Genomic DNA, 16,594 nt, shown 5'->3' with positions numbered 1-16,594 from the left:
CAGGTGGATTACTTGAGGTCGGGAGTTTTCCTGACCTCAAGTAATCCACCTGCCTCAGCCTTCCCAAAGTGCTGGCCAATATGGTGAAACCTCATCTCTGCTAAAAAATACAAAAATTAGCCGGGCATGGTGGGGCACACTTGTAATCCTAGCTACTTAGGAGGCTGAGGCAGAAGAATCACTTGAGCCCAGGAGGCGGAGGTTGCAGTAAGCCAAGATCGTGCCAGTGCACTCCAACCTGGATGACAGAACAAGACTCGCTCTCAAAAATAAAAATAAAAATAAATAAATAAATGAATAAATAAATAAATGTGTTTGTAGGGGGCATCATTGTTGAAATAATTCTTCTGTTTTGCAGGGTAACTACTTTGAAGAGAAACAGTTATTTGGATGTCTAATTATTTCAGTAGTCAACAGTACATTTCATTGTATACATAATCAGTATTCTTTTTACCTCATTCAGCATAATATGATATTGATTCCAAATGAATGCCTTTAAGCTTTTAAAAATATTGTTTAACAAAATGTTAAAATGTACAACAGTGCGGCTTAGAGACCTACTGTGTGTTTTGAAATACAATGATTGAAAATATTGTTTCGTTTTCTTTTACACAATGGCTTAAATCTTAAGGGGCATAATTTTGTTTACTCCTTTTGTCATAGGGAAATTTTCTTATAGAAATATGTCATACATAAATACATTTAAATATAGAAAAGATCACATGTACTTCATCCTGCAAAATGTATTGTTTAAATATGTTAAACAATTAAATGTGTTAAACTTTATGGTGAAAGACTTTTCTTTTTACAGTTTTTGACATTCAAATCTAAAATGTAATATTTTTTGTAACATTAATTAATAATGCAAAAAGTCATTGTAAACTTTAAATCAGAAAAAGTATGCTTATAAAATTTTGAGTTATTATATATATCTTTTTGAGATCCTCTGTCACCCAGGCTAAAGTGCAGTGGCGTGATGTCAGCTCACTGCAACCTCCACCTCCTGGGTTCAAGCATTTCTCCTACCTCAGCCTCCCAGGTAGCTGGGATTATGGGCGCCCACCACCACGCCTGGCTAATTTTTGTATTTTTAGTAGAGACGGGGTTTCACCATGTTGGCCAGGCTGGTCTTGAATTCCTGACCACAGGTGATCTGCTCATCTCAGCCTCCCAAAATGCTGGATTACAAGCATGAGCCATTGTGCCCAGCTTTGAGTTCTTTAGTAATTACTTTTACAGGTTCATATGTTAATATTAATATGCTTTGAAAGTTGCAGGTATTCATAGAAACAGAAAAATAAGGATGCTATATGTATTGTAACAAAAAGTACCTCTATTTTCCTAGGGAGCGAGCTTCATTCGTTGCATCAAACCTAACTTAAAGATGACAAGTCACCACTTTGAAGGTGCTCAAATTCTGTCTCAGCTTCAGTGTTCAGGTATTTTCATAATCTCTGTCACTGTGTGTTAGTAGTCGTAGCCCAAATACAATTTAATAGCTTGGATATTTTATGATTCACCATTATCTTGATTATTTTACAGTGCAATAAAAATTTTCATCTGTTTTCTTTAATTATAAGAAAAGTATAGAGCCACATGTGGGTGGCCTACACCTTTAGTCCCAGCTACTTGGGTGGCTGAGGCAAGAGGACTGTTTCAGCCTGAGTTCAAGGCCAGCCTGGGCAACATAGCAAGATCTGTTTTAGAAAAGAAAAGAAAAAAGCATGGATGGCAAATTATTTGAGCAATATTGAGATATTGTATATTGTGAAATTAAACATTTATGAAACATTAAACATTTATGAAAACTCTCTAACAGCAAAACTGGATCTTCCTTAAGTAGGCAGATTTCTCAATCCAGTAGTAGTTCATTTCTCATTCCACACGACGGTCAGAAGGTAGGTTTTGTTGTCCTTTCTTCCTATTCCACCACTTGTTAAAAAAAAAAAAAAAAACACAATTCCCTCTGTGTCTGTGACACTTCATGCATTTGCTTAAACTATCACTTCCTACCCCTCACCCTGCTGTGTCTGACCTTGCTCAGGCACCAGGCTTGCCCTGTTTGCTTTATGTCATGCCCATCCTCCCTCCTCACCAACACTACCCCTAATTTTTCCCAAGGTATCAGCCTTCTCCTTTCTTCTTTACCTTTTGATCCAGCTCAGCTTCCTGATACTTCCTTACACTTTCTTCTTCTCTGACTCCTTATTTTGCTGCTTTGAGAGGTAGATTTACTATGAAGCTAAGGTTACTTAAGCTTCAGGGTCCTTCATTTAAATAGACCCCTTCCAAAGCGCCCTGCATGTAATTTTCTGCTTCCCTAAAGGCCTCTACCCAGCTGTATAAGCTTCAGCCCCCGCCTCACAAATCTGGATCTACCCTTGACCTTTCTCACAAAACCATAGCTATTGATGAATCTAATTCTGTATTTTCTTCTTATCTGCATAGGGTTGATAGACAAGACAGGATGGCATCAGTTAAATTCATCATCACTGATCTTCAAAGGGCTCTCAAACCTGTCCTGTCAAGTTTTCCTGGTCAGCATGTTCTGTTTCTCATCAGAGATTGGTCAGACCCATCCTGCTTTCCTCAGATCTCTGCGCTTCTGCTAGCAGATGGACTTACCTCCTTAACTAAATATCCTAAAGCTTCTCTTGTCTGCTACCCAGCACTTCTGCCTACCACTTAACCGTCCCTTCTGTTAAGAAAGTAGGGGTTGCCTCTCTTCCTGGATGGGGCTTATAGTTCCTTGAAAGCCATCTCTTCCTCCTTTTTCATGAATCTTCAGCATTGTTTATGTTTGTCATACTATTCCCTTTCAGATGGATCTTTCCCATTACCATTTAAACATGCTGAAATCTCTTCTCTGAGCCATGTTCCCTTACAGCTACCTCCTCCTCCTTACTGTTTTTCTTTTCTCTCCAAGAATAGGTTATTCTTGCTTTTTCAGCTTCATGCATTCCACTTACTGTTTAACCCCAGGATAATTTAGCTCCCACCTTGATGAGGTCGCCAGTGATTGCCTTGTTCTGAAGCAGATGTCCCTTTTGCAGTCCTTATTTTAGTGGACTTCATAGCCACATTTGACTCTTTCTTGGTTCCTGACATGGCCTATGCCCATGGTTTTCTTTTGAATTCTCTGACCATTCCTGATTCCCCTGCAGGCTCATTTTCTTCTACTGGATATTTGTTACCATCTTTTAGGATTTAAGTTAGACCTGTTTTTCTTCTCATTCTATGTCAGTACTGTCCAGAAGACCTTTACATGATGATGGAAATATTCCATATCTCTCAATTTAGTAGCCATGAGACACATTTGACTCCTAAGTACTTGAAATGTGGCTAGGAATGAGTTAGTTACTAAATTTTAAATTTTCTTTAATTTTAATTTTTTTTTTTTTGGTTGGGAGGAGCAGGGTTTACTCTGTTACCCAAGCCAGAGTGCAGTGACACACTTATGGCTCACTGCAGCCTCAACCTCCTGGGCTCAAGTGATCTTCCTGCTTCAGCCTCTCAAGTAGCTGGAACTAGAGGCATGTGCCACCATGTCCAGCTAATTAAAAAAAATTTTTTTTGTAGGGACAGGATCTCACTATGTTGCCCAGGCTGGTCTCAAGCTCCTGGGCTCAAATCCCAAAGCGATGGGATTATAGGTGTGAGCCTCCATGCCTGGCCTTAATTTTGTTTTTAAAAGATTTAAATTTAAGTAGTCATGTGGCTAGTGTCACTATAGAGCATGTGGCTAGTGACTGCCAAGTTGAACAGCAGAGATATATATTCCCTTAGGTAGGCTCCCCAGTCCTGCTGATGTAACCTCCTAAACAGTGAGTCCTGATAGTCTCTAATCCAAGCTGTCACCATCTCTTACCTGGATTTTTGCTGTAGCTTCCTAAATATTCTCCTGTCTCTTCATTCTGTTTTTCACATACATCCAGAATTATCACTCCACAACTCATCTCTAATCATCATGTCCTTTTATTGCTTAAAATGCTCTGATGGCTTCAGATTAGTATTAGGGTGAAGAGGTCCCATAGAGCCTGGCCCTTGTGTCCCTAGCTTCATTTCTTTCCACTCTCTCTCTCTCCCCTCTGTCCTCAAATCACCCTGACTTTCATTTTAGTTCCCTAAATGCTGCATGTTTCCTCCCAGCACAGGGCCTGTGTACATGCTGCCTCCTTTGTTTGGGATGTTCTTGCCACTCCGTTTCCTTTATCTTTCACATCTCAGCTGTGTCATCACTTCCTATGAGAGCTTTTCTTGATATTCCTGACTTGGAGGGGAGCCTGAGTTTGGGGTGCTGAGCTCAACTGCCTTTATTTCACAGTTGTAGTTACAAATTTTGTACGTATTTGTATAATTATTTATTTTTCCCCTCCTTTAATCCATAAGCCCCATGAGGGCAGGAACTGCATCTGTTTTGGCTTACACATACATTTCTACTTCCCTGGCATATACTAGACTCAGTATATATTTGTTGAATGGAATGAACAGTGTAGAAAATATGAAGATTTATTTGTGACTAATTCTAACAAATACTGGAAAATTAAGTAATTCGTGTCTGTTGTGTTCTTCCATAAAGTAGAGATGTGTTTTTGTAATACTTTCTTCAAGTTGATTTTTTTTCCCATTTGGATTCCTCTTTATTTCCTAAGTGAACACCTAGTGTCCTGGCAAGTTGCACCTGTTTAGGTTTAGCTGTATATGCTATTAGATTAGCAGAGAGAGTGTGGGCTACTGATGAATCCTTTAGCTAGGATTCCTCTTTCAATAAGCAGTATATTTCAACATCTTAAGACATGTTGGCACTGTAACAGATAATATCAATTCATTATACTTTAATTTTTTTAAGTACCAATAATAGATATTGTAATAGTAATAATGATATAGAATTTGTTCCACTCATGTAGCTAGGTGATGAGAAAATGCAAAAATTATCGATAAGTTGTAGAAATAAAAATATTTATTAAGCTTTCTAAAATAAAGATATTTAAGATTTGGATTGTATTTTAACTTTCCATTTTCTTTTTTTTTTTTCATTTTAAAGAGAGTTAATAAATTTAAGGCACCTTTTACTAAAATTACTATTACTTTTTTTTTTTTGAGACAGAGTCTCACTCTGTCACCCAGGCTGAAGTGCAGTGGTACAGTCGTGGCCCACTGCAACCTCTGCCACCCAGATTCAAGTGATTCTCCTGCCTCAGCCTCCTGAGTAGGTGGGATTACAGGCGCCCACCACCACGCACGACTAGTTCTTGTATTTTTAGCAGAGACTGAGTTTCACCATGTTGGCCAGGCTGGTGTCGAATTCCTGACCTCAAGTGATCTGTCTGCCTCGGCCTTCTGAGGTGCTGGGATTGCAGGCTTGAGCCACTATGCCCAGCCTAAAATTACTATCTTCTGATTGGCAAACAGCAGGGCAAAGTAGGGGAGGTTGAGAGAAGTCAAGTTTTCTTCTTCTGTAACCTTGGGGCTGTGCTGCCTGTCTTGTAGCAAAGAGGGGTGCCAGCTCTGCACCAAGAAGCCACTCACCAAACTGCAAGAGTAAAAGCCAGTTCATGGAAATGTTTAGAAGGCAGAGTATTCGCCTTAGTGGTTAAAAAAAAAATTAAGCTTCAAAACATCTTAAGAGTAAACTAGTTTCAAGTGCTGAGAAAGCAGTTGTAGGCTTGGTAATTTGTTAAGCACCATGAAATTCTTAATGAACTGTGAGCCAGTTTATAGTTTGCCGCTACAGGGCAAGCCAGGAGACTTAGATGTGTACATTTCCAAAGGTACTTGTTTATTTGATACAAATGGCCAAAAACTGTGATGATACTAACCAAACTTTACTTTTCTTTCTCCAAGCAAAGTCTAGAGCTAAATCTAGTTTTGGAGATTTTTTTTCCCCCATAGGATTGATTTCTTGTATGTGTTTCATTAATTAATATTGAAAATTCACAGTAACAAATTAAATAGTACAGAATAATATAAGTAACAAAAAAGCTCAGCTCTAAAGGGATCACCACTGAACTCTACATCTTGGATTTTTTTTTATACTGGTTAGATTAAGCTCTGCTCTATTCTTTTAAATCAATATTTCACATCCCATCATATGGTTGTAACATAATCAATTAATATTTTAGTTTTTTTCTGATTTTTTTTCTATTGCCAACAATGACCCAGAGGACATCTGAACATTGTCCACATGCATATCTTTGCCCACAAGTGTGAAAAAATCATAGAATAGATTTACTGAGCCAAAGGGATATTTCCAAATTGCCATCCAAAATTGTTACACTGGCTTACTTTGCTGCTAAGAATGCATCTGTGTGTTTTCCTACACTGTCATCAGCTCTGAGTACTAATTGATATCTTATACCTTTGCCAGTCAAATGGGTTAAAATTCAATCTGACTGCCTGGAAAGGCCATCTTTCCTGTGAGATTACTTTAAAATAAAAATTAACTGGTTTAAAAAGCCTTAGAGTTTGTTTTAATTTAAATTTTTGGCCAGCAGTAATTTATTTTGGTGTAAGAAGTGAGACAAGGATCTAATGTTTTTGTTTTCTACATGGCTTGCCGTTTGTTATAATACTGTTTATTGAATAATCTTATTTTCTCCATTGATTTGAGTAGTCCCAGAGACTGAAATCTAGGTCTTGTAAATAAAAGTCTTGGCATCACTTGTAGCTGTTCAGCCATTCCCTGCCTATTTCACACTCTTTCTGACCTGAAAATCTCGCATTGACTGTGGACTCAGATTAACCACTTACTAGAGTCATACTGAAAATAGGTATTTATCCAATAGATTAATCATCCCAGTAGTCTAGTTGTTTTGACAGGTGAGTGAAAGGCAGTCTTTATAGTGAAACAGTGAGCTCTTCTTTCTTTTCCATTTGCCTTATGCACTGGTGATAACTTGGGAATGTGTCTACTTTTTGGAGATTCTTTCAGGAATTTTGTTCTAAAATTAACTTCAGGCCTTTGAAAGTGGTTTAATGGAGGGCTTTGCCTTATATACTGCGTTTGTGACACAGAGTCTTCTAACAGAAAAAAAGATACAAACTAGACTTGATCTTTCCTTAGTTTTGTTTTGATACAGTGTCTCACTTTGTCACCCAGGCTAGAATACAGTGTCCTGCAAGGCTCATTTCAGCATCCACCTCCTTTGGCTCAGATCCTCCTGTCTCAGCCCCCTGAGTAGCTGAGACTATAGGCACGCACCACCATGCCTGGCTAATTTTTCTATTTTTTTCTTTTTTTGTAGAGATGGGGTTTTGCTATGTTTGCCAGGCTAGTCTCTAACTCTTGGGCTCGAGCAGTTTGCCTGGCATGGCCTCCCAAAGTGCTGGGATTTTTTTTTTTTTTTTTTTTTTGAGATAGTGTCTCGCTCTGTCGCCCAGGCTGGAGTGCAGTGGCCGGATATCAGCTCACTGCAAACTCCGCCTCCCGGGTTTAGGCCATTCTCGTGCCTCAGCCTCCCGAGTAGCTGGGACTACAGGTGCCCACCACCTCGCCTGGCTAGTTTTTTGTATTTTTTTAGTAGAGACAGGGTTTCACCGTGTTAGCCAGGATGGTCTCCATCTCCTGACCTCGTGATCCGCCCGTCTCGGCCATCCAAAATGCTGGGATTACAGGCTTGAGCCACCGCGCCCGGCCAGTGCTGGGATTATAGGCATGAGCCACTGTGCCCAGTTAGATCTGTCTAGAGACTAATAATTTGTCTCTAGAAAAGAGTCTTACTGGGTTTAGAGGAAATTTGACTACAGTAGTTTTAGGTGGTGGGTAAGTTGGGACATAATGACTATAAATATATTTCCTATATAATACTTAATTGCTGATAACTCTCATAAATTGTCCATTTCTAAATAATAACTTATAAAATTGATCATTCACAAGTTACTTTGGACTTCGAACAGTGATTGACAGTGCTTTGTGTTTGTTCTTGAATCTAGGGATGGTGTCTGTTTTGGACTTGATGCAGGGTGGTTTCCCATCACGAGCTTCATTTCATGAACTCTACAACATGTACAAAAAGTATATGCCAGATAAACTTGCAAGATTGGATCCAAGACTATTTTGTAAGGTATAAATGCAATGCAAATTGAAATTTCTTAGCTATAAACTTGTCTTTTCTATTAATAATTGATTAACTTTTTAACTTTTATTTTTCAGGCTTTGTTTAAAGCTTTGGGCTTAAATGAGAATGACTACAAGTTTGGGTTAACCAAAGTATTTTTTAGACCTGGCAAGGTAAATATACATTTTTACTTTAAGCTGTAACATCATGAAAACAAATAGTTGGGGTTAGTGAATATCTTAAAGGATTTAATAATTTGTATTATTCTTGAATCATATGGTCACTAATAACATGAATTGCCATTTCCCATACCATTTCCCAGAAAAAAAAAAAAAAGTTGAAGATAATATATAATGTTCATAATTTGTTTAGCTTTAATCATACATATTTATTCTAAACTCCACATTTATTTTTAGAGCACAGATGTCCAGTCTTTTGGCTTCCCTGAGCCACATTGGAAGAAGAACAATTGTCCTGGGCCTCACATAGAATACACTAACACTGATGATAGCTGATGAGCTAAAAAAACAGAACAATTGCAATAAAAATCTCATAATGTTTTAAGAAAGTTTATGAGTTTGTGTTGGGCCTCATTCAAAGCTGTTCTGGGCCACATGTGGCCCATGGACTGCAGCTTGGACAGTCTTGTTTTAGGGCTTTAATAACTATCTGAGAACTAATAGTCTCATAGAGAAAGCACTTTTTCTTGTTTAAACTACAGAAAAATTAGAAATATTTATTGAAAGCTTAAGACAAAGATTTAAATATCTTTACTCTCGTTATGTTACCTTTAATTTAATTTTGACTGTAAGAAGCCATTATATTGGTTCATGGGTTTTTGACATTCTTAGTATTGTAGTGGGATATTTGGTAAAGGATTGAAATCATTATGGAATTTTGTGGTATATAGTGGAAATAATGTATTTTATTACTTCAGAAGCTATTAGCTGTTTTATTTGTGTTGTCTGTCACTTAGTAGCAATTTCTTATCTCTGTTCAAAATGGAAATGGGGGTTGGGCGCTGCGGCTCATGCCTATACTCCCAGCACTTTGGGAGGCTGAAGCAGTGGGATCGCTTGGTTCCAGGAGTTTGAGACCAGCTTGGGCAACATGGCAAAACCTCATCTCTACAAAAAAAATACAAAAATTAGCTAGGTGTGGTGGTACGTGCCTGTTATCCCAGCTACTTGGGAGGCTGAGATGGGAGGATTGCTTGAGCCTGGGAAGTTGAGGCTGCAGCAAACCAAGATTGTGCCACTGCAAAACAGGTTGGGGGTGGGTAATGGGAGTTAGGAGAGACAGAATAATTTTGGTGGTACCTGGTAGTATATAGTTAATATGCACTTATCAAAAGCTCCATAAGGATATGTGAGAATGTGGGTGAGCCAATTCAGAGATACAGTAGTCCTTTTTCATTCTTTTCTCAATAAAGTCTTCTTGCCAGCCATCTGTAATTTAAAAGTCATTTCCCCCTCACTTTTGTTATTGAATATGCTGCCTAGCATTAAGTAACCTCCCTCACCTCCAAAAAAACTCCTGAAGAAAGAAAGGAAGCAAAATGTGGCCAAGTATGTTTGGGTTTGTTGTATTCTCCGCCAAGGGCTTATGTAATTAACATGTGACCATTTTTCGACAGTTAGATTTTGGATTTGAATTCTATTTTATGTCTTTTGTGTGTTTAAATGCATTTATATTTTAATACTGATATTAAATTATTTCACTTCCTAGTTTGCAGAATTTGATCAGATCATGAAGTCTGACCCTGACCACTTAGCAGAGTTGGTTAAAAGAGTCAATCACTGGCTCACATGCAGTCGCTGGAAGAAAGTTCAGTGGTGCTCACTCTCAGTCATCAAATGTAGGTGTTTTCCTTCACACCTATAGGGTCTTTCATTGTTTTAAGATGGTTTGTGGAGTGTTGTAAAGCTGTCTCAGAGATGATGCTGGGCAACAGAGACTGAGACTTGTTCGCTTTGGGTCCCAGGTTCCTATTTGTAGATGTTCTTTCCTTTTTTATTTTTTGAGTATATGATACTTATTTTCTTTATTCAAATGTGTTATAAGAGTGTCAGTTTCATAGTGTCCTAACAAAACGGAATTCACTGTCTTGATTTCTTTTCTCTCGTCCCCGAAACCCTCACCATCCCCTGATCTCTCAGACTTAAACCAGAACTTTTCTTTCTGCCTACATGGCATCTACAATACACATACCCCCAAAACTCCAAATGTGATTGACTTTCCTTTCTTATCCCTGAAATATTGTCAGTCACCAGATCCTGTTGATTCCTCCTCCAAATACTGTACATTCCTTTCTTTTTCTTGCCAGTGCCTTAGTGAAGTCCTTTTCCGCCTTTTGCATAATAATTTCTTTAGCTTCCAGACTGGTTTTCCTGATTTCTTAGAGATATCTCTCTAAACTAGAAGCCTTTTGTGACCTTCCTTTCATAAAAGGTGAAGTCTGAATTATTTGAATGTCTTTCAAAATCATGTGAAATGGTGTGCCAGTTTTTTGTTTCAGTCTCTTCCCCTACCATCCCCTCTTAACTCCTGTTCTTTGAAAGGAAGTCTATCATAATCCTGAAAGACACAGTCTTGAACACCATAATCCCAAGTGTTGAAATCTCAAAAGATGAAAGTTCTAAAACCAGGATTCTGTAAAAAATAATAAAAATTTTCTTTAAAAGATATTTATTTACATTTTTAAAAGGGGATTTGAGAAACATGTAAAAACATGACAGAACTCTTCATAGGCCACTTTACACAATAAAATAGGAAATAACAACATATATATTTTTGAAAGTATAAACAACACATATACTAACAATAGTTGCATGGGTATAATAGGAGCAGACAAACCATGTTCATAAAGAAGCAGGGCAAAAGGTGAAATGCATAAACACATATTATTGTGGTTGGTAATTGTGCACCCAGCTTTGTTACTGCAGTCATCTGAAATACTGTGATGAACAAGCTGTCTTTTGATGAGATCAGTCAAAAATGATGGTGAGTCACCACTGCATTTGTAGTTGCCCAGAGAACTGCGATCTTGAGAAATTTTATCTTTTACAAGTGCAGATGTGTGATAAAGGACATCTGTTCACTGATTGAGGAAGTTTCAGTGTTTTTGTATACATACACAGTGTTTACCCAGAAAGTAAATGTTGTGATAATGCATTTTCGTGGAGTTAAATTTGCAAAATATGAATACAGTAAATTAGAACTCTGTAAAAATTTCTACATAATTAAAAAATGCTAATAATTCAAGATAGTGAAAATAAAAGCAAAGAAAAGAAAAAGAAAAAACAAAACAAAACCCAAAACTAAAAAAAAAGTTTGACGTACAAAAAAGTGTATTACAGGGATAGATTATAGACAGTTGCATGGAGGTAGTCCATAAGAGCTGGCTGTCTTTCTCAGTCATTAACTATATTTTGAAATCTTGTACTATGAATAATAGGTGCTTTTTTTTCTTTTAGGACATGGTTCTTCTTGGAGAATATGTTCATATTCATTTTCTTCATGAGATTGCTCTTTTTGAAATTCTTCTATGATCCCTGTGATTGTGATTTTTGAGATGTTAGATGTTAGGGATTTTAATGGAGGAATTTTGATCTTTTGGGATTTCAACATTTGGGATTATGGATTTTGGGATTAGGATTTCAAACCCCTTTGACATACTGGGCTAAGCTGCTTTTATGTGTGGTTTGGCCAGGTCATAGCAGTTACATAGCTGGCCCTAAACAAAAGTGAGGGACAGAACATTTTGGGGTTGCCTAAGGATCTGTGGCAAACCTTTAATCGTTGGGAACTGTGTGGGAATCAGTAACTTGATTACATTTATAGTTGCCTCTCATACTCATCAGAGTACCTGAAATAGTGCTAGGCACTTGAAAAGGATTCAGTAAATTTTTCCTTATTAGTAGGAAAGGAAAATTCTTTTGGCCTAATGAAAAAGAATCATGCAAACAGAGATTATTTTTGAGATATTTTGTTAGACAATTGTGAATATAGATAAAAAGAGAACTGTTAATATAAAAAGAAAAAAGCAGAATCTCTTTTTCCCATCATTTTCCAAATAAAATATAAATATATTACTGTGGTTTAATACGTTCAGCTTTACACATTGCATTATGATAGAAAACACATTATAATAAAATTATCTGTTACACCATTCATTTGTGGACTGTGTTCTACAGTGGTACTGAAGTCAGTAACCGGGCAGGGATCTTTGCAGAATGTTAATAGGAAGCTCTGAAAAAAAATGTTCAAGGCCAGATCATCCTGGGAAACTCTGAGTAACTGAAGTTAAGTAGATTTCTTTGCTGTAGGATTCTCAGAGGCTTCATTCTGTGTGTTCATTGTGAACCTCCAAACAGAAGTGTAGTGTACGGCTTTTCATACACTCATTTGACAGGTAAATCCTTTTTTCAGGACATACCTGTTCAGTATGTTGCCTAAGACAGTTTGGGAGGTAGCAGTGTAGCATAATAAGGAAATAATGCATTTAAAATATAAGCCTAACCAGGTACATGATATTGTAACTACGCAGTGGGTTCTCCTTGCCCACTACCTAGACAGAGCTGATTTATCAAGACGGGAATTGCAGTAGAGAAAGAGTAATTCACGTAGAGCCGGCTGTATGGAAGACTGGAGTTTTATGATTACTCAAATCAGTCTCTCTGAAAACTCGGAGATCTGAGTTTTTAAGGATAATTTGGTAGGTAGGGGCTTGGGTTGGAGATGAAATCATAGGGGGTCAAAGTTGAGTTTTTCTTGCTTTATTCTGTTCCTGAGTGGGATCATAGAACTGCCTGGGCCAGATTACCTATCTGGGTGGCATCAGCTGGTGCATTGGCAGGTCTGCAAAATATCTCAAGCACTGATGTTAGGTTTTACAAATGTGATGTTGTATATGGGAGCAATTTGGGGAGGTGGCTGTGTGGCTCCTAAACAGTAATTTCTAATCTTGGAGCCAATTTGTTAGTCCTACAAAGGCTGACTGGTTCCCCAGGCAAGAAGGGGGTTTATTTAGGGAAAGGGCTATTAACGTGTTTGTTTCAAAGTTAAACTATATAAACTAAATTCCTTCCCAAGACTAGTTCGGCCCACACCCAGGAATGAACAAGGACAGCTTAGAGGTTAGAAGCAAGATGGACTTGGTTAGGTCAGATTTCTTTTACATAATTTCCTTCGTTGTAAATTTTGCGCAGGTGGTTTCAGTATCTTTTTATTTTAAGAAGAATAAGAAATTATTGAAATGTTAAAACTGGTTGGGCATGGTGGCTCACACCTGTGATCCTAGCCGTTTGGGAGGCTGAGGTGGGAGAATCACTTGAGGTCACGAATTTGAGACCAACCTGGCCAACATGGCAAAACCCTGGTTCAAATAAAAATACAAAAATTAGCCTGGTGTGGCATGTGCCTGTAGTCCCACCTACTGAGGAGGCTGAGGCATGAGAATCGCTTGAACCCGAGGGGGTGGAGGTTGCAGTGAGCCAAGATCATGCCATTGCACTTCAGCCTGGGTTGAGACTCTGTCAAAACGAAAACAAACAAACAAAAAAGAAATGTTAAAACTTTCTGTTTTTGATGTCTGATATATAATACAAGATTTCATGTTTCTTGAGAATTACTTTGTGAAAATGAGTTTTTTAAAATATATGTTAGATTTAAACTGAATAATTTTCTATCATTTTATTTTACTCTTACACGTAGTGAAAAACAAAATAAAATATCGAGCTGAAGCCTGCATTAAAATGCAAAAAACTATTCGAATGTGGCTTTGCAAGAGGAGACACAAACCTCGGTAAGATGAATAGTCCCTAAAAAGAACTCTACAAAACCTAGTTACTGTAATACAAAATGACAATATAGTCATAATAAAAAGCAGTTTGGATACTCAAGGAGTTTTCTCACGTTCTTGGTAAGATGATATATTAGTCTTCTATTTGTAATATTTATTTGAAATTAGTTAATTCATTTATTACCTTATTACTTGCCTCATTCTATGAAAGGATTTGAAGTGGCATACGAAAATGTATAAAGATTATAAAACAAGAAATAAGTGTTGAGAGAAGCTCTTTTATTCCGATTATTTTAGTTATTTGAGTTTCTTGATAATATCAAGGTGACATTAAAAAAAAAAAACTCACTAATATATTTACCAAAATTTTCAAGATTATCTGTAGGAATTACATTGTCCCATTATAAATTAGTCTTTATTTCTTATTTGAATCTTTCATTTTTAATTTAGACTTAAAAATTGTAAGTCTGAATATCTATTGATCCATCACACCTTTTCAGAGAGACTTAGATAACTCCTTTAAGGTCCTCTGTGATTTGAATTCTCAAAGTTGTAGAAGGCTTTAATCCTGTTGACAGGCATCAGTGTCATTCACACTCATATTTGATTTTTTAAGCCTTCAACAAAAGATCTGAAAAAGAGAATACTAGATAATATTGAAAACGGAAGTGAAATAACCTGTTTAGCATTTTATAAATGAAAAATCTGCCAAAAGTACTATATGATGAAATTAGGCTCTAATGAAGTATTATTTTTATAGCATTGATGGCCTGGTTAAGGTGGGCACACTGAAAAAACGACTTGATAAATTTAATGAGGTAGTCAGTGTGTTGAAAGATGGAAAACCAGAGATGAATAAACAGATCAAGGATCTGGAAATTTCTATTGATGCTTTGATGGCCAAAATTAAGGTACGTAATTTTAACCCTGATGACTTTGACTTTTTACATAATTTAATATATTTTGTTACTGATATTGAAATTGTATAGAAAAGGTCCTTAGTTTTTCAAAATTACAAAATGTGTTGAGATCCAGTGATGGCAAGTAGATGCTCATCATATTACCTCTACTCTTTATGTTTGAAAAATTTCGTAGCAAAAAGTTAAAGAAGATAATTTTTATGCCATTTCTTCTATTGCTAAGAAAGATATTCCCCACAACTTTATACCTAGGTGATGGGATGATCTGTGCATCAAACCCACCATGGCACACGTTTACCTGTGTAACAAACCTGCACATCCTGCACATGCATCCCTGAAATTAAAATAAAAGTTGAAGGCCGTGTGTGGTGGCTCATGCCTGTAATCCCAGCACTTTGGGATCACGAGGTCAGGAGATCAAGACCTTCCTGGCCAACATGGTGAAACCCTGTCTCTACTAAAAATACAAAAACTAGCTGGGCATGGTGGTGTGCACTTGTAATTCCAGCTATTGGGGAGACTGAGGCAGGAGAATCGCTTGAACCCAGAAGGTAGAGATTGCAGTGAGCCAAGATCACACCACTGCACTCCAGCCTGGCAACAGAGTGAGACTCCATCTCAAAAAAAAAAAAAAAAAAAAAAAATTAAAGTTGAAGCAAAAAGAAAAAACAAAACACATATATTAAAAAAAAAAAAGATGTTCCTTCCACAAAAGAGCAACTAAAATACCACACTTTATTGGTGACCTTTTGCATAATCATGACTTAGAGAGGATTAATGCAAATAATTTAATTTGTTTCATGCTTTTCTACTTTGAGAAACTAATTTTTACATTATAAAAGTGGCGGGGCACGGTGGCCCCCACCTGTAATCCCAGAACTTTGGGAGGCCGAGGTGGGTGGATTACTTGAGGTCAGGAGGTTGAGACCAGCCTGGCCAACATGGTGAAATCCCGTCTCTACTAAAAATACAAAAGTTAGCCGGGTATGGTCACATGCGCCTGTAGTTGCAGCTACTTGGGAGGCTGAGGCAGGAGAATTGCTTGAACCCAGGAGGCAGAAGTTGCAGTGAGCCAAGATTGTGCCACTGCACTCCAGCCTGGGCGACAGAGCGAGACTCTGTCTAAAAATAATTAAATAAATGATAAAAGTAATATAATATTATAACAAATTTGGAGGCCAGACGTGATGGCTCGTGCCTGGATTCCCAGCACTTTGGGAGGCCCAGGCAGATGGATCACCTGAGCTCAGGAGTTAAGAGAGCAGCCTGGTCAACATGGCGAAAAACTGTCTCCACCAAAAATACAAAAAATTAGTTGGGCATGGTGGCATGAGCCTGGGGTCCCAAGGAGGCTGAGGTTAGAGGATTGCTTGAGCCCGGAAGGTGGAGGTTGCAATGAGCAGAGATTGCACCACTGCACTCCAACCTAGGTGACAGACCCGTGGCTTAAAACAACAACAACAACAACAACAACAAAATTGGAGAAACCACCAAAAACCTCTTAATACCTCCACATTAACAAATTCAGTTAATATACTGTTGTATATCACAGTATATTTTTACTTTTATCTTTACAGTATAATTTTAGTTGTTTTTACTTTACCTTACACTCTTTTATGCATAAATGTTTACGTATTTCTTATCATAATACACATTTCAATTTCTATCTCTACCATTATGTTATATACTTGTCCATGTTAATACATTATTTTCTTTTTTTTTTTTGGAGACGGAGTCTGACTCTGTCGCCCAGGCTGGAGTGCAGTGGCCGGATCTCAGCTCACTGCAAGCTCCGCCTCCCGGGTTTACGCCAT

At 37.6% G+C, this 16,594-nt stretch overlaps 1 protein-coding gene across 2 annotated transcripts in view; it reads left to right on the top strand.

Annotated features, from left to right (window-relative positions):
- Positions 1-16,594, top strand: part of MYO6 (myosin VI) — a 164,148-nt gene that overhangs the window by 125,949 nt on the left and 21,605 nt on the right. For both annotated transcript variants that reach the window (XM_023219277.1, XM_031935621.1), the window contains exons 20-25: positions 1,346-1,439; positions 7,933-8,063; positions 8,153-8,230; positions 9,786-9,915; positions 13,773-13,863; positions 14,621-14,771. In XM_023219277.1, the coding sequence (XP_023075045.1) occupies positions 1,346-1,439; positions 7,933-8,063; positions 8,153-8,230; positions 9,786-9,915; positions 13,773-13,863; positions 14,621-14,771 (675 nt within the window). The remainder of the gene's footprint in view (positions 1-1,345; positions 1,440-7,932; positions 8,064-8,152; positions 8,231-9,785; positions 9,916-13,772; positions 13,864-14,620; positions 14,772-16,594) is intronic.

The sequence above is a fragment of the Piliocolobus tephrosceles genome, chromosome 5, assembly GCF_002776525.5.
Source record: "Piliocolobus tephrosceles isolate RC106 chromosome 5, ASM277652v3, whole genome shotgun sequence".
Lineage (NCBI taxonomy): Eukaryota > Metazoa > Chordata > Mammalia > Primates > Cercopithecidae > Piliocolobus > Piliocolobus tephrosceles.
Note: the sequence above shows the minus strand (reverse complement) of the source record. Positions and strands in the feature narration are given on the sequence as shown.